Here is a 23,548-nt window from a genome sequence, read left to right on the forward strand (position 1 = left end):
ACACGACCTCTGCTCTTTATAGTCAGCTTTATAATTTTACCTGCAGTTACTCTAAGCTATCTTTTAAAACAATGAACAGTTTAGTAAGCTTACATCTCCCTCCACACTGACCACCTTCCTTCCACTGAGGCTTATGGAAATACCCTGTTTCACACTCACTCCGTGAAACCAGTTTCAGATACCAAACTCTTCACAGCATTGGGAGATTTATTCAAACTGCCCTGTCAAAAAATCACATATTCTAGAAGAATAAGGGAAATAAGTGAGTAGTCTTGAGTCTCCTGTACAGCCCAAACTTGAGGAGTTTCATGGTTCTCACAAGAAGAACTCTGGAGTTAGCACTGAGCAAAGGAAGACTGGAAAATGCAGTACATCACCTTCTTCACTCACATCTCCTGGGATGGAAGATGCCTGTTAGTCTTCTCTACACCTCAAAAAATGATTAATAAATAGAATGACCCCATGGAGTTTCCCTTCCTGGATATTGAAAGTTAAACAAAATAAAGCAAAAAGCAATCCATTCCTTTGTCAACGGAGAAAAGACTCTTTCTATCTAGCTACAGCAAAACCAAGCATTGGAGGCCTGGGGAAGAGGAATTGCAATGCTTATTTAAATAAGCATTTTTAAAAAAAGGCTTGAAGTAACTGCTTTGCCTAGCCTGATTAGACTAGCCAAGGGTCCACATAATTTCTATTATTTTTTTTGTTTGAGATTGCTTTCATTCTCCCTACATTCCTCTATCACCTGAGAAGGCATCATGTTCCCCCTGACTCACTGAGAGTTTTGTTTTATGTTGTAATTTGCTAGAACAGTGATTATGTGCAAGTGGGAGAATTTCACAAGTAAAATGTCTTGTCAGTGAAAATAGCAGCTTTACTCCTACATTCACTTAGCAGCAGGAGGGAGAAAGTATCCTGGGGCTTTTGAATTATTGCTGAAATGAACTCCAGATGCCTGCAGAAAGACTGCTAAATATATACCTAATTGCCAGTTTCTTTTGTCTTAGCCCTGCTGTTAAACAACCTTCAAACAACAGCATTTGATACATTCTGAATTCTTTATTAGCACCTTTATGCAAAATTAAATGGCACTTGTGCAGAGCCGGAGCACAACAGCATGCCAGCGATTCGGAAGTGACGTCTCTTGAAGCATGTCTTGGGTGTTCACCTGCCTGCATGGGGGAAGTTTTCTTATAAATTACAGTTTTCCTTTTACATTACATGCACACTGATTTTATACCTCTCAGCTTTCATGATAGAAAAATTTGCATATTTATGTAATGTTAATCAGGCACCAAATTTTGCTATTTCAAATTTTCAGCAAAGGAGAGCAAAACTATGCTTCCTGACCTGCTCCTGGCCACTCCAGTGACTCATCTTTGCTGGCATGCAAGCTAATGAGCGTGAAGATTTAGAATTGCTGTTTCATAGAGAAAAAGGATTTGGGAAAGACAAGCTCATAAATCCCATGCTTCATCCTTGCTAACTCTGACTCCCACATACATCGCCTACAGTACAGCTGAGAACTATGAAACTGCCTCTGGGTGTATGTAGGGGTAACCATTAGGAATATATACATCGAGGCCTTAGTTTGGAAATAAAATGGTCTTCAAAATCAAAGATTAACCACATTGAACCCTGAGCATTTTCAAATAAATAAATGTATTTTTCATTGATTAAGGGAAGTGCTGGATTGGGCTGGGATAGACTTAGTTTTCTTCACGGTAGCTAGTACAGCGCTATGTTCTCAATTTGTGCTGAAAACAGGGTTGATAATTCCACGATGTTTTCGTTATTGCTGAGCAGGGCTTACACAGAGTCAAGGCCTTTTCTGCTCCTCACATTGCCCCACCAGTGAGGAGGCTGGGGGTGCACAAGGGCTTGGGAGGGGACGCAGCTGGGACAGCTGCACCCAGCAGGGATATCCCACACCATATGGTGTCATGCTCAGCATATAAAACTGGGGGAGGAAGGAGGGCATGTTTGGAGTGACAGTGTTTGCATTCCAAAGTCACCATTATCCATGGAGCCCTGCTGTCCTGGAGATGGCCGAACACCTGCCTGCCCATGGGAATGGTGGATGAATGCTGTGTTTGGCTTTGCTTGTGTGCACCACTTTTGCTTTACCTATTGAACTGTTTTTATCTCAGCTCATGAGTTCTCTCACTTTTACCCTCCTGATTCTCTTCCCCACCCCACCGGGGAAAGTAAGTGAGCAGCTGCACCGGGCTTTGTAGCAGCTGGAGTTAAACTAGGACAAGGGAGAGGAAAGACAGAGGATCACCAGTGTAACTACTTCACCCTCTGACACTGTGACACTGTGGCACTGTCAGCTGTTGCATTCCCCTTAAATAAACAATCCCTCTGCCTTCACTGCCTTCAAGAATCAATGCTGATCTTTTCCACTCCAGTGGCAAACCTCACCCACGGCTGTAACTTACTGCCCTCCTTAGCCCAACATTCAGTACCAAGGAAGCCAACATCAACAACAGAAGCCCTTTTCCCTTTTCCTCTTCCCCAGACCTACTTGCTTCTTTTTACTCTGCTTTCAGCACACTGGGCCAACTTCTACAGAGGAGGATTCAGACAAGGTTCAATTTAAGGTGGCATGGAAGTGCTGCTGTCACTAACATATACAGGAATGGATGGGCACATCCTGAACACCAGCACAAAATGCCACAGCTGTAAAGCAGCGCTCAAGTTTTGACACTTGCTAGATAACTTATTGCTGTGCTGGTAATCTCTGCTGGGACTCTGCCAGTCAGACAGCTTGAAGTGTGTATTAGAGACAGACTTCAGTTCTGTGATCCCTGATTCCCACTAGACATGTCAATGTTTAATTTATCATTTGCATAGTCCTAGCAATGGTTTTCTGCACAGTGTGACACTTGGCTGCAATACTTCACAGAAATCACTCCAGACAGCATAAACCTCCAGTTTTTGAGCTGCAGTTCCAGTTATAAACAGTGTTATTTAAAACACTTCAGGTTGAAAATGTGGACTTTGCAAAATTTTACTACCATAGTAAGAATGTAAAGGATGGAAAATCTGGACCTTGCTGATTTTCAGATGCCTCAAAAGAAAAAAATACTGGGCAACTCCTAGTTAAATGTGTGAAGACTCTAATGACCTCTTTCAAAATCATTCTGGAAAAGATTAATCTGCTCTTTGTTGATTATTCATCAAAGCAAGCACATAGCAGTGATTTGGTAAATTTTGTGTTTGAATAACAAAAAATTTCAAATCATTAGTTCTTTCTTTGACATTTCAAATAATAGAGTGAGGTTTAAATGCTAGAATCACAGCTAAACACATAAGACAGCTCACAGAATCACAGAATTGCTGAGTTTGGAAGGGACCTCTAGACATCATCCTGTCCAAGCAACCCTGGTGACCCCAACCAGGGTCACCTGTAGTAGGCTGTCCAGGACCATGGCTTTGGAGTATTTCCAAGAATGGAGACTCCACCATCTCTCTGGTCAACTTGTGCCAGTCCTCAGCCACTCTCACAGTGAATAAGTGGCATCCATAAATCCTCTGCATACTTGAGCAAGGAGCTTGGTGGTAATCTCTCTAAACATACTCTGCAAAGAGTAAAATTTCTGGCGTCTGTGGTGCTTCCCAAGAACAAAATTGTCACTGTTATTTTCTGATGCAATGACAGACACCTCTTACTTTCATAAGATACAAAGGAATACTGAGATTTGTGTTAGTTCTGTTCATACAAGAGAAAGGAAGGATCCAGAAGAGAAAAGAGCAATGCCAATGCCTTCTCTCAGCCCTCCTGATATATAGCGCACAGGTTTACAGAGAAACTTGAATGAGTTTCTACAGTGAAGTACATCAATGTATTTCCTCATTAGCCAGCTGCCTTTTGGATGCTAAAAACTCTAGCTAAAGAATCAAACATCTGTGTTCCATTTGTGTGCATGCTTGTGTGTGTACCTAGAAGAGAGAGTATGTGCACATGCAAGCAGCTATCTTTGTCTGGGAAGAGGTGAGATTACAGTAACACCTGTATAACTACCTTACAGATATATGTATTACACAGCTTACACGTTCATAAAGTGTGCACTGAAAGCTATTGAGAATATCCCAGTTTCAAGCTTAGCCTTTGGTCAGTGTTTTTGGTGACTAATATTTTAATTTTCCTCTAACTTCTTGTCAAGACAGCCAACCAACCGTTAACCTGAAGCTATGTTGTCTCCAACTCACTTCTACCTTAAAATCAGCAGAAGCCCTGTATGTTTCTTGTCCAGCACACAGTAAACACAATGGCATTCTAGCAAATAGGCTATTTGAGCACCTGGTTATGTCTCTTTGGTGCTTTGGAAAACAGAGTAATGTCAATGAATCATGTTCAATTACAACATAGTTATTGCCAAGCTTGTTTGATGCTTAGCATTTGAGGACAATGATGTGCTTACTCACCATAAGGGATATATGCCAAGCCTACTGACAATGAAGACAACGGCAAATGTAAGGAACAGAAGGTCACTCAGCTTTTGACACTTGCAGTAATTTGCCATTTTGGCAGCCTGAAAAAGAAAGAAATGTCTTTTTACTTCTGTGAGGACAACTGAGTTTTCTCATGTATAAGCTGTAAGAGAAGAAATCAAATTTTTATGAAATGACTAACATTTTCATTGTGCCACCTCATAGTGATCTTGCAACTCCTCTCTACTAAGCAGTTGGAAAATGTCTTTGAAGAAAAAACAAACCAGACTGCATAAAACCAGAATAAGTATCTAATTTCTTTATCCCCCATTCAATTTCCTTTTTGAGATCCTACAATTTCAGATTCACAAAACTCTTCTAAACCTTTTATTGAACCCCACTGCATTTATGCTGTCCTTGTCCCCAGCCTCTTTACCTACCTGTCTCTCACCTTACCAGTATGCTCTACTTGCATTTTCAAAGTCCATCTACCTTCCATCTGCCCCATGCTCTCTGACATTCCAGCGGTCTCAATTCCTCTACTACACCCCATACCCTACTTTCTCCTAAAGCATCTCTTCTTCCTTTCTGGCCTATACAGAACAGTTCCCACCTCAAAGATTATACCACTCCTCTTCAAGTCTTTTTCAAAGGCTCTCCTCCCCTCTCTTTCCAACTTTTCCTTTCCAACTTGTTGCCTTATGCCTATTTTTATATGCTTCTCTCATTTATCGTAATGCAGGCTTCTGAGTCTTCCCCAGTGAAGAACTAATTACTCCTCACTAAAAACACAGATCTTCCCTGAAGTTTCTTTAGCCTCTTCTCCCTGAAGAAAATGGTACGTACAAGCAAGCTTGTTTTAAGACATCTCTGCTGCTTCCACAGTATTCATGTGTGTAAGCAGTTAATTATTTTTAAATAACATCTATTTCAAGGCAGGGACAGTCTTCCTTCATACTTTCTGTCAAATGTATCCAGAGAGTCACTGCACAATGAAGTACACGAAGAGTCTGATTTTGTGTCCACTGAAGTCACCGGGAACCCTTTCAAAGCCCTCTCTGAGGGGACCCGTATTCAGCTCCCATATTGAGAAGATACTTGCGTAGACTTTCCAGAGGACTAAGAGGGAACAAAATTACCACAGCTATGCATAGAGAACACTATTCTGAATGCAGAATTCAAACTAGAGAATCAAACAATCTGGATACCAAAACCAAACTGCACTTTTGGATGTTACCCAATTTCTGCAATGTTTCCACTAAAAACCTGAATATAAAGAATATTCCTCACTAACAGAAACCAAGTTAAGAAGCTCAAAAAACATGAGGAAAGCCACCAGTGCTCCAAAGAAAACATAACCCTTCTGAATCAGCCCTAGTGCTAGTTTCCTAGCAGTTTTTTACTCACAGACTGGTTTAAGGAAAAGAGAACATTTTGGTGCCAGCATGCAAAACAGAAGCATTACTAACTTCCTTGACTTTTGGATGATTCGAAGTTCACATAGGAATTCTGCATGTATTTCCATGGCAGCAGTGTAAAAAACTGTTTTCATAGTGCATGGAGCTGATATTGCTATAGCAACTTGTAGTTCTCAAAAACATCAGTTCTCAAGTAACAAATCTATAAATTATAGATTAAAAAAGACTACAGGAAAAAAAAGGGAAAGAATATGTTGTTGTTGGATGGAATTTTGCCACCTGAGACAATACAACACAATTTTCAGAGCTTAAAAACCGTAACTACAATTGAGTAACACAGCTCTTCCATATACTCTTGCTAGTCTGTCTGTTTAAATCCATGTGTTTTATAGCACAGCTTTTGCCTTAGTCTGAAGTTTCCATTCCCTGCTCTTTTATAAAAGTATGTCAGCAGATAGTTGGGACCTGACAGAAAGGAATCAGGTTGAACTGTGACTACACACATGGGCAACTTCTCACATGCATAGACTAGCATTAAACTGCCACAATATCCATTAATAGAAGTTAAGAAGTCTCAAGGTCCCCAAATAGGTGGGATTTTAAGTGCTTCAACATGTTAGGTCACAGAGGTTTCAACCCACAAGCTGTACTGCAGTGCAAATAGACCCAAGACCTCATAAACAACTAGCTGGGAATCTGAAAGTTGCTTCTCAGAGGCCTAGATTTTAGTTTATGCTAATCTAATGGCTTCCTAGGCAAGCAAATTATGTTTGATGTGACCTGCCATGGCTAGAATGCTTTGAATATCCAAGATAATTTTCACTCAGACCTAAAAAACCAGCTATAATTCCTGAAAATCCTACTATGATTCTTCCATACTTACAAATGCCTTAACACCTATGGGAAAAAACCTCATCTCCAGGATTCCCACCAATTCACATTACTTTTTGCAATGAGAATAGCAAAAATGTTGCATTCCAGCTTTCCACTGGACATGTTTCATTATGAAATGGTAGGTGGAAAGAGTCTAGTGGCCTCCAGAAATAGCTTTTCATTTTTACAAATATGTAATAGTTAGAATAGGTCAGGTATACAACTGACCTATCATGGAAGGATATTTAACCAACTTCTTTTGCAGTTTGATCATTTTTTTTCCTCTGCACTGACTTTCCTCTCAGTACCATCAGCAGTGTGTAAGAGTCCATCTCCTCTCATATGGCACCAGGGCTGTGCCCCACTGCCCTAGCAGAACTTCCAGTCATAACAGACTGAAAGAATTGACCAGAAAGACCACTGAAGTATGTGCCTCATGAGGAAGGGTATTTGATGAATGTTTGCAAATCACATGAGAATACCAGCAATTCCTCTTTGTCAGTGAATAAACAAAGGAATTGAGCAAAAATATGTATCTCACTGTATTCAAGGTAAGGTTTTAGCTAGCCTATTCTGGCTGCTCTCCACTGTTTTTATATTCCACAGACGCTGGTCTGATCTGGAATGAACATCTTCAAGTAAGTCCTTCTGGTGGTGAGAAAAGAGGAATGAAGAAAGTTTAGGTGAAGCCACAGCTAGCTACACACATTGCTAAAACAGAAAAATAAACTTGTAAAGATGCAATTATTTCTATCAGGAGAAATCCACATTCTCTTTTGCTTTCTATCTCAGGCAGTCATGTGCCTTCTAGATTAAAAGAAGATTAAAAAATAAAACCAGATTTACAGCTGGGATTTACTACTGAATCAGAATGGCAGGATTTTGATTTTGCAATAGGTGACTCACACAGTGAGACTATATTCTCACATAATAGGATCCTTGCAGATACTTTAGTAAAAAATAATTTCAGACAAAACAGTTATTAACTTTGGTTTGATCCTGACGCAGAGTTCACAGATAACCCAACCCCAGCATCACCCAGAGCTGTTTAATAACTGATGCAGGTAAAGATGACATCATCTCTAAATTGCCACTATGGAAGTTACAGACCATTTTGACTTAAAAGAATTTCAATCGTCCCTTTTTCTCCAAATCCAAATGCTTAATTGTGGCATTGGGATCCAGAGGCACGAGAACCTGGAAAATCGGAGGTCAGCTCACTGCCCATGCCCAAATAGCCACCAAATTGTCCAACACACTGTGTCCAGCAAAGCACAGCAGAAACACACTGTGACACCTTGATTCTTTTGCAGACAGGGTTATTGCTCCTCACCCCATGTCAGAGTGGTCAAGAACCAGGAGCTTCTATCCCACTGTTACCACTTTCCAGATTTTGCAACTTTGAGCTTTTGATTTTACCATGTTGTAATTAAAATCTGTGTGTAATCCTCCCTGGCATACAATGCATTACCTCTCTCTTCTCTGGACAAGCAACTTATCAAGGGATAAATCAGCCTTAAGTCAGAAACATGCATTGCTACAAGGGTAATACATTTAAGTAAATACACTATATTAATCACCATTACCATCTTGAACTGGACCCCTGGCTTAGGAAATACGTGTTTTGCATAGCAAAAAGATTCTACCTGCTGACAGGATGACATACGTATTATCTCACCTCTAGAACAATATCAGACGCATCATGGAGACAAAAGATCAAAGTTCCCACTCGTGTCAGATTGGTTATATATGAGAAGGAAATCAGGGTGACTGCTAAAATGTGATGTGTACACATGATGCCAAAATCCTAGAGCAGCAAAAGTAAAGAAAAGAAACAAAAACCAAAAAACAATGAAGCAAACAGTTATATTCAGTACTCATATACAAAAATGGATGGATGTTTCTTACACCCAGCATTATGGTTAAGTTATATAAAGATCCTACTACATAAGTGCTATGTATTTCATTTAGACTGAATAAAATAATCATTGTATTAACAAAATGCAAAATATTATTGAAAACTAGGCAATATCTACACTTCTCAGTTTATAGTAATTTAACCTAATAAACATTTGTGACTGAAGTTACTTTGAAAAGACATATGTACTTACAAATCAAATTACACCATATATTTTATGCATTGAGTAACGTATGCATATAAAAATATGCATAATCAAGTGCACTATTCACGAGAGATAAAACAGCTACAAAGAAACAAGAAATACATTTCCACTGCACTAGGACAACAGGCACCTGCCAAGCACAACTGAGAGCTTTCACTGAGCCAAGAATTCCAGATCCAGGTTTTTATTTGTTTTTAATGAAGGTGCTTTGTCTTCACACTGTAACAGGGTCAGAAAAGTCTTCAAATGAGCTGGTGCAGCTCCTCCTACTCAGTTCTAATCCACTGCCTCCCAAACGATGCAGGCTAACTGGTCTCCAGGTCAGTAACTCTCAGTTATTTGGCCAGAAAGTAACTATTACTATTGAAAAATCAGGGAGCAGTGAAGCTTCTGTAACATCACGTTCCCAGATACATGCCAAGGGGCAGACAAAGAAGAGGCAATGATCTACCTGCCTGGACTAGACTTCCAGACTGATTAATGAGAGAATAGGACCTGCAGAGACGCAACTCTTCTCTGCAAGGCACTAAGTCAGTCAAAAAGAAGTCTTGCTGGCATTTGCTGAACTACCTGCATGGCTTTGAGAAAGTGATATCAAAACCCTTAAGGAAAGATCACAGACAACATTTAACTGGGGAGTTTCTCCATGCACCAGGTGCAATGTTAGTACCACAGCTCCTGGCAGATCTAGTAGCTCTCATACAGAGCTGTCTGAAGGGAGAGAGATCAGGCAGTCAAAAGGAGCAGCTCCTCCAGGCAGCCTGCCTGCTCAGCATCTTGGGAGGTGGATTTGTCTTTCTGATAGCTTTCGTGGGCCAGTCCTACTGAGCTGTGGTAGTCTTCAGCTACAGGGCCCACAGCAGAGAAACTGAAACTGAGACCCTTTAGAGAGGCAACACCTGGTTTGCAAAGGGACTGAAGATACATGTGTTGAGCAGGGCCTTACAGAAAGTGTTGTGAGCTCCCACTAACACAGAGTCAACTCTGGAAAAGCAGCAGCTACAGCTCCCGATTGCTCTGTCTCTACAATACCAGGAAGAGTAACTGCACCATGTCCCCACGCCTCTCTCTTTGGGAATGCAGCAGGCATGTAGCAGACACCACTGTTTTTAAGGACATGCATGCCACTGCCTCTTAGTACCAGCACTTGTTTTCACTGCAATGTGCACCTGGAGTGAACAAACGTGCAGCTTGAGCAGTGTCACTGACTGAAGAGGGACAGGACCTGCTCCCAGCCTCTATCGCTCTATGTTTAATGCCATGAGGTGCTTGCTACAAGACCCTATTTCATACTCATCTGTGGGCACTCCCAGTAACTCCAACACAAAGCTGAGGGAGGCCAGGAGGGCACGGAAGGCAGGGGAAAGGGAGAAAAGAAATAAAAAGAAGACTAAAAGAGGGAACCATATCCTAGTTTAGTATACTCCCAACATTTCTCAGCCAGATTATTTGGCCCCCAGCACTATGGAGCACAATTAAATACATTCAGGAGTCATATCAAGGTATTGCTTTGAAACTATTTTCTTCAAGCAGACTGAAGAAAAAGTGAATTAAAGGCTGTTTCCCTTTCTGAGTGTCCTAAGGGAAAGCAAGGGTATAGCATCTTAGTCATTTCAGTAACTACAAACCCACACATGGAGACCATTTCACCATACAATAATAAAAAGGGCAAAGCACCTACCTTATTCCATGGGATCAGAAGTAAGCTACTAGCATTGCCCTATGGCCATACTGCAAACTAGCTCTTTACCTTCTTTAGCTGTAAATACTATGGCACTGTTCTTAATTTTCCTTCTAACTGCAATTATGTTAGCACATGGGTTGTCCAAACGGGGCAAGAAGTCAAGTAGAAAATCTCCTCTATTTTCATAGCTGACACATCCATGTTCTACAAATACAAGATTTCTAGTCCCTCTTGGGTATTTTTCAAGGCATTCCTGACAATATGGATTATTCCTAAGCAATCTTAATGCTCTTGGGCAGCAGTCTTCTGCACTTCTTACAGAAAGGCTGTCCAAGGAACTCCTTCTCTAATAATGTTTCTTAAAAGAGACAGTTATCTGACTCTGCCAGCTCTGAAACAGAAATGCCGGATTGACCTACTGAAAACTGTTAGAAAAAAGTAGCAATGATATAAATAAAACTACTTTCATTATTGTAGTACTTTCTTTCCTGTTTGTGACATTTCTTTAATTAATTTAAGTCATTATAAAGTCATTAATTCATACAATGCTTTGAAGATGTTACCTGTTAGATTTTAGTTACACATAAGAGTAATTACAGAATATGCTGAGTTGGAAGGGGTGGATCCACAAGGATCATTGAGCCCAACCCTTGGCCCTGCAGAGGACCACCCCCAAGAGTCACACCATGTGCCCAAGAGTGTTGTCCAAATGCTTCTTGAACTCTGTCAGGCTTGGTGCTGTGACCACTTCCCTGGGGAGCCTATTCCAGTGCCCAACCATCCTCTGGATGAAGAACCTTTTTCTAAAATCCAACCTAAACCTCCCTTGACACAACTTCAGGCCATTCCCTCGGGTCCTGTCACTGGTCACCACAGAGCAGAGATCAGTGTCTCCTCTTCCCCTCACAAGAAAGTTGTAGACTACAATGAGGTGTCCCCTCAGTCTCCTCCAGGCTGAACAGACCAAGTGCCCTCAGCCACTCCTCATACAGCTTCTCCTCAAGGCCCTTCGCCATCTTCGTTGCCCTCCTTTGGATGCTCTCTAAGAGCTTAATATCTTTTGTGACCAAAACTGCACATGAACACATAGATACTAATGGTACTTGTGATCCCAGCTTACTCCAGTACTTTCACCCATACAGAGCAGAAGAGCAGCTGTACAGGAATGGGCTATTTTTTTTTATGTAGTTCAAATGATATGCATGTTTGTGAAAGTTGTATTTATTTACAGCAGATTTGTAGCCTCCTGAAAGCTGTCATGTGCCTATGTCATGAAGATATGTGGCTAAGAATAGGAGAAAGAACCTATTCCTGACACCATCAGCTGGAAGAACACAGGGCAGACAGCAGAGAAACCCCACAGCTCTTAACTTGTAGACAAGCCCTCTGGAATCAAGGCTTCTGCCACCCACATTTGTTTAACATGTCACACTCACTGACTAAACTGCCAAGTGGCTATGGAGTATTAGTGCCACTGAAGGGCAAAACATCATCTTTATGGCTTATATTATAGATCAACAAGGAAAGTGAAAGGTTTGTAAAATGTACGCTATCTAAATTGCTTCCACTGAGCCAAAAAAAATCAGCTCTGTGTCTCATTTTTTACTGAGTTTGAAGAAAGAGATCTAGCAAAATATAACATAAATTTAGCAAAATATAGCATAAACTTTACAGAATCAAAATGGAATATTCAAGAAAATTAGCAGTTACAGATTATTTTATTTTGGGAATGAGTGAACTTTTTTTTTTTAAAAAAAAGAAGCTCTAGATATTGCCAAATGTTTGGAACTAAAAGATGTGAATACACAGAAAGATCTCCTAGATCTTCTACAAACCTGTTAAAACACTCGATAGAAATTTTACACATTACTTTAAATGCACCTGTCAAATATTTTTATGTAAACAATACTTCTGGTAACCAGAAAGCATGTAAATAAGCCTCACTGCTTTTAAGACTCGTCAGGTTCTTGTGAGACTCACCAAGTTTCCTGATCTAATTTTTTTCCTGTCTTTTACAAAACAGGAGTATGGGAAGCTGGCCAGAGATCATACTAGGTTGCAGCCTTTGAAAATTAACACCTTTAAGGATAGAATATCATTATAACAACATAACAGATATTTATGAAGCAAACAATATGCCATTATAAAACTGTAAAAGTTAAGCTACTCAGTTCACTGCCTTAATGCCAATAGTAGGTATGTGCAATGGCCTAGTTTGCTCATACCTCTCCAGCCAGTGAAAGATAATCTGGTGGAATTTAAAACACCTAAATAAAGAGGTATTTGAAAGTCTGAAAAACAAGTGGAAGTAATTTTGAAGTCATCAATTTACTATCGGAGAAGAATAAAATGGAGATGGAAAACAGCAAATACATTTTTCTTGAGCTACAGCAAGTAAAAGACCAATGCTGGAGTTAGGGCAGTGCTGAGTGCTGGTGCTTTCAGTGAGGACCCACTGCAGCTCTCCTTCAGGGAAACCCAACTACATGAAAGGCTGAATTCCTGCAGTGCACAAAGCTGCCAGGGCACTTTTGACCATCCCAGAATACAACGCAGACACTTCTGCTGAATTTAAAGTACCTAAAATGATAACCAAGACTTAGATAAAAGTAATCCTTTCACTGTAACATGAAAACATCAACAGGTTTCTCCAGCTGAGAACTGTTAATCTACTCTGTATAAGCCACTGTGAAATATTACAATAGCATCTGATATTAGCTGGCAACTTTCCTGCGTCTTCTTGTTAAATAGATCCTTATTTCATATGGGCACCATTTCACACACTGCATATTGGGTGCATTATGCGTTTTCCACATTATTTTAAACTAAACCTTCTCTTTAAAAGAGAACTATTATGTTGCAAGGGGTGGTGTCTCTGTCAAGCTTGTACCTCTTTTTGTCAACTACTATAAGCCTTTAGTGCTAACATTTTTCAGCTCAGTGGGTTTCCCTGACAGCTTGCACTTGCCCCTGGGCACAGAGCAGTTTTAGTGTGTGACATCAGGGCATTTCTACAATCCAATCTTCCTAGTTATCAATTTCTCTTACACTACAAAAAGAACTGTCCCTTCAGTCCAAACTGGTCAGTGATTTAATGTATTATTTGCTTATAAATACGGCACCTCCACTGTCTCCTGCAGGTTGCTTCTTATGAAAGGCTTTTCACTTGCTGTCACTGCACTGCAGATGCTGTTTTCCTGCTCTCTGCTGGACACTGCATGTTCTCAGACACAGCAGACGCATGGGACATGCTTGGATCTGATGCCCTAGCACCAGATCCAAGTGCTCTGGTTCAAGCACTGCAAATCTGTGGCAGGGGTGTTACTCAGCTGTTAGCCATCCACTTCCCCACCTTCATCTCCCATTCTATTTCCACAGTAGGTTGCTGTAAAGTCTTCCTGATAACAAGTCACTTATATATAACTAAGAAATAGACTTGGCACCTGCAGCTTAGGTATACTGTCAATATTACTCTTGATTTAAATTCATCTGCATTATCATACAGCTCTGTTGTGCACTGTTTTTCTGTATCTCTGGTTTTTGAACCAGTGAAGTTTCACTCATTTCAAAGCCATTATTTAACAGAATGTTTAGCATCTACAGACTGTGCAAACAAGGGACTTCCATGCATTCATCATATATTGGTTGCTTTATTTACAATTTACCCTCCTATAAGGATTTAAATTTTTTAGATGCTTTCTTGAGATTTTTACTTCCGCAGTAATTTGGAAATCCAGATAGAGGGGGGTGTTTCTATATACATAGATGTGGCAAAGACTCTCAGGAGCACATTGTGGTTCCAAATAGCAGATAAATTTATTAAAGACATACTGGATTCTCATTTAGTCTTTTCAGAGTTATGCTCCTGCTAAAATTCTAATAAACAGGGATTTTTCCATTAGCATAGCCTACAATCATTTAATTAAATGCCAGCTGAAGGAAGAACATAACAATATTATAAAATCCTTCCAAATGTTTTAAAAATGTAATTTTGAAACATTAAAACCCCCTGCAAGAATATCTCAATGGATTGTTATTACAGAATAACTGTTGTGCTGCCTGTTCTGCTATGGACTAGGATTCTCCTTGAAGGAGAGAACTTGGAATATGGAATGGGTTACTCATGATTCTGGAAAAATGTTTTTATTTGGCCAGAGTTTGTTTTTTTTTTTCATTAATAGCCCTTTAATAGCAATGTTCCGCTACTTGAAATTTCATAACCATAATGGTAAAATGAAATGTAAAATTACTTTTTAGTATTACGTATATCCTGTTTTTACCATCCCTTTGTAGAAAAAATTGAAACCCCTCATAGATCTTAACCAAGTGATACTATTTATGAGGATTTATGAGGCAGTCTTGCTCTGTCATTGATATTTAATCATTTCATTCTTAGAAGAAACAGTACATCTACTAGATACTATATGTTCAATTCCATTCAAGTCACTGTATAAGAGCAGAAGGTTTTTCTAGCTGCTGCTATTTGCCCTTCAATATTTGATTGTTCCAGGCTTTTCTTCTCATGTGCAGGAAAAACCCACATCATAGTAACAAGGAACAGAGTAAGACAAACACTTCAACACCAATTTCTCAGTGAGTAATATCTGCAAGAAGTACAGACTAGAAACTGTATTTCCAGTTCACTACACAAGTAATACAGATAATGCTCAAGAATGATACATACGTAAAGCTTTCAATGTTTTCAGTCTGATTGTCCTTACCTTTCTTTTGACGTCAATGAATTGAGAAAACATTAAGGACCAGTAGAATGACAATTCAACTAGGTAGTAATAATGAAGGTCAGGCATCAGTGGCTGAAAGATGGAGACGAGAAAAGGTTAATAGAGTCTAACCGACATTACAGGCAGCTGTGGCCTATAGGAGACACGTTTAATCACAGGGAATTATTGAATTATACATAAGCATCCTGTGTAAGAAAAATGACGATGGTTGACTCTTTCAAACTTTGATGGTTCTGGAAAAATAAAGCTCCTCAACCCTCTCTCCTCTAATATTTCAGTCTTGACAATACTGTAATACCAAAAATTATGATGTTGCCAATTTGGAACCCAGAACAAACCAAATTCCGAGTACTCCTAAGTCTTTTGAAAGATTACTTGAAACATCTTTCTTTACATCAGTAATGTTTAAACCACAGCAAAAAAACCATGCTAGAGCAGATTAGAAAAAAGTAATGCTAGTATATAATCTCATCTGCTCATGATGATAATGTTGTGAACTTTGAACAGGGCTCTTTCTAATATAGATGTCTGCTTTTAAAGAATTTTACCATTTTTTGGGAACATATTAACATTTGAAAAGAAGAAAATAGAATAAATTTATCCAGGCATCCTGTTTGATATACAACATGGTTACACAGATGTTTAAAAGTAAAAGAAATATAAATAGCAAGAGATGGGAACTTATGCACAACCAAAACCAACTTGGGGTAACTTCAAAGAAGGTAACTGGTGGCAGGTATAAGCTGTTTGGCCCCCCAGCCTAAGAGAGCCAGTCCAAGGAGCTACTCTAATTTCCATGCAAATGTGCCTCCCTGATAGTCATATCTTCCACCTCAGTGATAGAGAGGGACACTGGCAAAGGAGAAGCTCCTGAGGGCATTGCCTGAGGAATTAGATAAACCATCTCTAGAGCAGTTTGCACTGGCACAGCTATGCACCCAAGGAGGGCCTGAGCTGTTTCCATTGGCAAGAGGTGCTTCAGTTGCCTCTTTTATTCACATTCTCTTTTGCAGACAAGTTCTTAGTCGCTGAAAAACAGTTCTTAGGTGCCCAATGAATGCTCTGTAGGGGTTTCTTTAATACGGAAATATGCTTATCCTTTATGAAAATGTGTACATTTAATATCAATCTTTTAAAGCCATTTCTTGGGCTAATATAATCCTTTTCTGATTTAGTGAGACTGCCAATAGACTTTTAATTAGGTGTAATTAAAAAAGGGAAAGAGAATAAGAGCTAGCAATAAACTGCGACTATTATACTCATTATTGCAAGGGAACTCACTGAGGAAAATTCCTAGTAAAAAAGATTGTCAGCTGCTTTATTAGCATTATTAGCATTAGTATTTCTAAACCCATACATAACGATAATGTAGGGTAACTCTAATGATGTCATGGATTCCCTCCTGGATCAATAGTGTGTGTTTAATTTAGTTCAAATGTTAGGTTTCAGTTCTTCAAGACTTAACCTCAACAGGACTGTTCTGTGCTTATGGCTGTGTTGTGACCCAAATGATCCATTTGTCTATATCTACAGTAATACAGTAAAGTCCAGCTGGATTTTTGCAATGCATTGGTGAGTAACTTACAAAGGATTTGTAGCAAACAAGAAATTAGAAATTTTATCTAGTTAAGGAAAAGCCAACAAAACAAAACAAATTGAAAACACAGTACTTAATTCTGATTAGCACCCAGTAGACAATTTTATCTCTGAGAAAATGATTTTCACAATGACTTTAATTAGGTGATTTGCTTCCTGTTGCACCCTCACCACTACTAGCATAGTAATTTTAGTTGCTACACTCTAAAAGTTGTAACCAGACTTTGTTCTTCTGGTAAGTCTGGTAAATGTATGTTCTTTGACCAGTAAGATTCATATTCTTTTGTTGTAAGTAAATCTCTTATTGCATATAATAACACAAAAATAGGAGGGAACAGGACTGAAAAGCACCAGTAACTGTAGCCATATCAATCTAAAAAACAATTGTATCTAAACTTTCTGAGGGATGAAGATTCAAGACCTCCTCCATTCAATTTCTGCTGCTGCTGCTTCCCTAATATTGTTCAGTTCACCCTCCAGTCTCCGGGTGGAATTTAAGTCATCACTTCTTCTGAGGCTACATGACCAAATTCCTTCAACCTTTCTCAGATCAAGATTTCTGGTCATTCTTACTGAACTATCTCTACTGAACTATTTCCAACAGGTACACAACCTTCAAGAACAGTAGCATCAAAACACAGCTCTCCTATTCAGTCTGTCAAGGGCTGTTTACTGTCACAGGGAATTCACATGTCTTTCAGACAATACTCTTCTTCATACTTTCCAGTCTGAAAGTCTGAAAATGACTTTCCCCCCCTTCTCCCCCTCCTTCAGGAAAACAGAATAATAAAATAAAATAAAAAACACCTAGACAGGTGAAACTCCTTAAATTGCCAACTTTTCTCTGGAGCTTTTGGAATTCAGTGTGTGGAATTCAGGTGTGACAACTATATTCGTCTTTCCCATCTTGAACTCAAGCAAGATGGGACATATCTAGCAATGATCTGAAATACCAAGTAGCCCACTCACACTAACATATTGACATATTAAAAACAGAGCTTTGCAGAAGTGTCATGTTTGTTTTTAGGCAGCACTGTAACTTTTACCTGATATGGATACCCGCTCCAGCACTGTCTGGTATTCCAGAGCCAGGGTGTCTGAGAGAAAGAAAGAAAAAACAAAACAAAGGTTTGTACACACCATTTTCCACAATGTTAAGTGTATATTTTTATTACAAGTGAAAGACAAAACTACAGGAACAGCTTAAGATTTTCAGTTTTTGCTAGAGGCTATGAAAACTGAATAGAACAAGGAGATTCCCCAGAGTTTCACAGCATGAATTAGAGCAACTTGCCTGTTTTTTGTTGGTACCCCATGACCTTAGTTTTGCAGGAGTGCAGACTGAATGTAATCAGCCTGTGCTTAGATGGTTAGATCTCACATTACCTTCTCAATAGCATGGGAAATTTTGACCTCAGACTGCTCAAATATTTTAAGGAAAGTTCCTCGCATGTGCTGTTACCTACAAGCATCCTTCTATACAGGAACCATCCTTCATCCTTGCCACATCAGCACAAAATAGCAAATCATATCTCTTGCTTTCCTGGCTGAAGACATGACCATCCAGAGATGATAGATTTTGCTACCACATGGAAAATACTCTCACATCTTAGGTCAACATGAAATATGCCAGAGACAAATTTATTGTAGGATCCACAGACCCTCGCATTGCAAAAAGCTCGGTAAACTAAAAGACTTGGGAAGATGAAGCTCTGTTATGCTTCCTGTTTCTTTGTTGCTTGCATGGGATTTATGTGATTATTTCTTTTTCAATACCACAAGTAAGCCTTTTAAATCTTTTATTGTTAAGTGGGTTGTTTCTTTCAGAGTTATTTAGTTTTTATCACCTTTTCTGTGCAATTAAATATATCTGAGATAGGCTCTACCATATGGGCAAGGTCTTCTACCCAACATACTCACCATGAAGTATTTCCACATTGCATAATAAGAACGTGACCAAATCAACAGCTACCAAGTAATTCCCTTTTTGTGCATGAGCAGGAACACCTCCTTTCAGAGATGCATGTCTTGCAAAGCACAGCTGCACCTCAGGTTCTGGCAGCATCTGGACCTTGAGAAGCACTTGTTTACACTACAAGTAACCACCTACAGGCCATCTCATTAGAAACTTGAAAGAAAACTGTGGATTCAAGATCCTACTGCAACTAGTTCCCATAACCTTAACTGCTCGAAACTCGAGTTTAAAGGGGGCAGAACATCATTAGTAGATCTCTTGGATTAAGGCACACATACCTTACAGCATGAAATGTTTCCCCTAGATTAATTACAGTTTTTCAAATAAATTCTCATTGCAGGAAGGATGGCGTGTTCTTGTTTTCACCATCAGGTGGAGCAGCTCAGCTCAGGCAAGCCATAATAACAAACTCATTCAAAATAAAATGAGTGAGTGTCAGAGCAATAAAATGAACACTAGGCAGAATGTCAAAGCCCCAGGCTGAGAATCAGGCTAGGCAGGAAGGATTTGTACCTTAATAAAAGACAGGACAAACCCTATGCAGAATTATAGCCCAATTTGTCTTATAGAAGGTTCTTAGAGCCTTTCTTGGTTAACATGATTATTAAAGGCTCTTCCTGTATTTTTGAATGTGTCCTTTAATGGAAAAGAAGATAAAATGAAATTTGCACACCTATACCCCCAATGCTCGTGAAATGGCAAAGAATAATTCTTACAGTAACCTGAGCAGTATACCAACAATTGAAGTAACAGAACTTCTAGAGTTTCTGATATGCCTCTCAAAAGGATGCTGTAAGAATGATCAAAGTCCACCCAAACTTCCCCTTCTCTGTATTAGAAATAATTGTTATGGAAGAAATTAATTAGTTCAACCCAATTAATCTCCACAGTAGTTACCGTGCTATGTAAGTTCCCCAGATTTTATGCAATAAAAAACATCTTTGGAAACAGTCACAGCCCCTCTTCTGCAAGACAATATAAAGAATCTAAAATATTTCTGTCTGACAGCTGCCTAAATTAGATCAATACAAGTATTCTAGGATAATTCATAGTTTTACATAGGTTTGAAAAGCTGTAACTGTCTTTCATATCAGATTCAACAAGAGATAAGAGATGCTTCCTACCCAATTATTTTGCTGCCTAAATTACAGGTCCTAGGAAAAAAATGCACATTTTTCTCTTTCAAATATTATGACATTTTAAGGCTTCTTCATAGAGATGCCTGCTGTAGCAGCTGCAGACACAAAGGTCTACGTGCAATTAAAATGACGATTGTTAAATAAAATAGAGCTCATTGGAGGAACGTATAACCACAAAGCCCGACAGGATACCACAAACTGACAAATAATATAACGTATGCATTAAGCCTCCAAGACCAACACATTGCAGAACATATGCCTCTTCTGAGCCACATAAAGCTCAGAAAGCCCCGCTGCCATCTCAGATAAAATGCTTGTGAGTAGCTGTTTGGAAACCTAATGGATCCTATGAGGGCAACAGCGGTTAAGATGGCAGGGCTCCTATATCACCTTCTTTCCCCTCTTTCCTCCCCAGTCTCCTTTCCCCTTGACTTGCCTTGGCATCTCTGAGTTGACTCTAACAGCGGCAGCAGAAGGGGACTTTGCTTGTGCTTGCCCTGGAAGGTTTTAGGGAAGAGGTAGACAAAGAGCTTGGTTTAAGCTCAGCCCTCCGCTCTGACCTCCACAATGAGCATAGCCCTAGACTGAACCTAACTTCTACATGTTATAATGGTTATAATTGGTTACTCATGGTTATAATTGGACCAAGAAGCATCTTGTTTAGTTCTCTGTAAACCTCACAACTGTGGAATACTCTGTACAGGCTTCAGTAGGAAGGAGAAAATCTTAAAAAAGCTCACACAGTCTGCAGTGTGAGACTTAGACACGTTAGTGAAAGGTGGATTAATCAGAAAGAACTTAAGACCAACATTCTCAGGGCTCACTTGAGCCCTGTGTGTGCTCATAGGACATGTCTGAAAACTTTGTCACACCAGGCAAGTTCACCATTCTGCAGTTTGGAGTATCACAAAGCGCTGTTATATACCTGATTTACTCCTGACCTCACAGGCATGTTGTAACCCTCAAAGGGGTTCTTCCCAAATTCTTGGAAAAGTAAGAAAAATCTTGACTTTTCCATCAAATAAAGAAATACAATATGCCTGATGTTTTTATCAGAATCCAGCATGTAAAAATCCAGGAACATCATGACACAATCCTCACATTTCATAAGAGCTGATTTATGTTCAAAAACACATTTCAAACCAAAAAGAGACATCCTTAGTAAAAAAAAAAAAAAATAAAAAAAATTAACTTGCTTTTGAAATTAGAAAACTTTTGATCCTATAAAACAAAACCAGCACAATACAGAAATCCTGAGCATTCACTGTGTATATGTTCACTGCTCTGCAAATTCAAAAGGCCAAGATTTTATCTGGCTTGGTTAATGTGTTTGAATACAGCTTTGTATCATTTGTCTCTGACAGTTACAAGCAATATTAAGTGGAACAGAAATTAGCACTGTTAATTACATGCAAGATAATATATACTTTTGGCAAAGTTCTACTATCTCATTTATTTTAAGCTGATACAGGCAAAGATGCCAAAGATGTCTCACGGCATTCCCATCTACTTTCATCAAGCTAGAGCAGGCCCCTGCTCTTCACAGAAACAACTGGTACAAAGTAAGGCCAGAAGATTTCCTCTTAACATTAATTAGCCCCACAAATGCTGTGTGGAATTCTCTCCTTTCCCTAGACCAAACATTCACTGTCTGATACACACATATGACACACGACACATTGTCTTTTCCTCAAGAGCAGCTGCCTTCTCCCACTGCAGGCAGAACACCATCTCCTGCTCACATGGACAGGCACCACCCTGTATTCTGAGCTTTACAGCTTATTTACCCAAGAGTGCAATTGCAACAGCAGGGGAGGAGGAGACTACAAGCTTTCTCTTGACTGCAAAATACAGATACATTTAACATTCTTCACACCTTTTTTATTATCCAGGAACTGAAAAATTACAGGCTTTTAGTGAACAGCACCTTTCATAACATCAGCAGAAGGACAATTATTCATAATTAACTGTTGTTTTGGGGTGTTGGGTTGTGGTTTGTTTTGGTTTTTCGTGGGTTTTTTTTTTGTTTTTGTTTGTTTGTTTGTTTGTTTTAATTTTTTATTTTTTTAAAATTTTTTTTAATTTTTAATATTTGATTTTCTACATGCTTAAATTAAATTAACACTCATTTTTCCCCCTAGTTATGGCTAGGGATTACAATAATTTTTTCTTTTTCAATATATTAATAAGCATTCCTCTTGCACATCACTTGGTTGAATAAACACTTGCTTAGAGGTGAATTAAATTGCTTGCTTTCTTTTTTTTTTCTGCAACACCTGCAACCTCATGGCATGATGGCTGCTGACCTTAGAGAGAAAGTCAGATTACTAGGCAGCGCAAAAAGCATCCTTCTTTAGTTTCCAGTGCCAGGGGCTCTATGTTCTAGTGTTAAAATGACTCTGCCCGTTTATGGTAAACCCAAGAGATTTTTCAATAAATTAGTCTCTCAGATATAAATTCCACAATGACCTCAGGCTTCCTTCCCCATCTTCTTACGTGGCTCAGTGAGGATCAACATAACTGTAGACTACTGCAGCCTTTCACTCTTAAGGGCAATATATATCCATGAAAACATTTGCTTCTGCATATAAGGTACAAAGGAATACACTCTTTTTCTACTTAACCACAGAAAAACTCTTTTGTATTAATTGTTGTAAAACAAGCCACAGTTTTACAAGTCACAGAAAGTGACCTTTACTTTTTCACAAGTATCAATATTTTGCAGCTTATTTTTCTCCAGCAGAAAGAAAATGAAACTCATCCTCATTTTCCTTGATTTTTAGAAGATTTATAAAGGAACAACTAGAACTTTCTAAGCCAGCTTTTCAAAGTTTCTATCATCTTCCACTAAGCTCACCTGCCCTCCAAGGACTTCAGATTTACAATGTCTTGGAAACTCTCTGATTTCCTAAATATGTGTTTGGGTTTTTTTATTATCCTCTGAAAAATTGCACAGGATAACATCATCCCTTGCCACTGTTGTATTTGTTTTGCTACTGCTTAAGAATTTCTCGTATTAAAGTTTCACTGATTTAAAAAATACATCAGACAGTTTCCAGTCTCCACTGGTCACATGTGGCAGGCACTGAGGGCACAACCTTAGCAGCAAACGATGCCAATAGCAGTGGTTGATATTGTTTACTGCAGGTTGAACTGTGGAGTAAATTGACACTCTGCAAGCACCCATGTTTAGTCACCTACACAGCAAAATGATGTATGCTTCCCTCTATCCACAAAATCACTAAGTTCTGACAAAACAACACTCTGGCAACAAAGAGAATTCAGAAAAAAAACAAAATCTGTGGCTACTCTTTTGCATCAACTTCTGTGTGTTCTTCCTTCCAGTGATCATTAATTTGGTTTAGGATGCAGTAGCTTCTCACACCAGAAATAAAATTTTCATAAATCCTTCACAGATCCAAGCAGTCATTCATATTTCTTGGCATAGCTGACTACAGAAATGAAGACTGTGACACATTGTTGATGAACCTCCTGAGGTTCTCTTCTCATATATTGTGACTAAGCAAGCTGTTTTAAGTTTCTGCAGAACTGGGTGGTTTT

General features: G+C 39.1%; 1 protein-coding gene across 3 annotated transcripts in view; it reads right to left on the reverse strand.

Moving 5' to 3' along the window:
• CERS6 (ceramide synthase 6) overlaps positions 1-23,548 on the reverse strand; it is a 108,718-nt gene that overhangs the window by 19,399 nt on the left and 65,771 nt on the right. For 2 of the 3 annotated variants that reach the window (XM_064660964.1, XM_064660963.1), the window contains exons 5-8: positions 17,920-17,970; positions 15,257-15,349; positions 8,407-8,535; positions 4,432-4,538 (exon numbers count right to left, since the gene is read on the reverse strand). In XM_064660964.1, the coding sequence (XP_064517034.1) occupies positions 4,432-4,538; positions 8,407-8,535; positions 15,257-15,349; positions 17,920-17,970 (380 nt within the window). The remainder of the gene's footprint in view (positions 1-4,431; positions 4,539-8,406; positions 8,536-15,256; positions 15,350-17,919; positions 17,971-23,548) is intronic. The other variant, XM_064660965.1, reaches the window with a different exon arrangement.

The sequence above is a fragment of the Pseudopipra pipra genome, chromosome 7, assembly GCF_036250125.1.
Source record: "Pseudopipra pipra isolate bDixPip1 chromosome 7, bDixPip1.hap1, whole genome shotgun sequence".
In the NCBI taxonomy this organism is placed as follows: domain Eukaryota; kingdom Metazoa; phylum Chordata; class Aves; order Passeriformes; family Pipridae; genus Pseudopipra; species Pseudopipra pipra.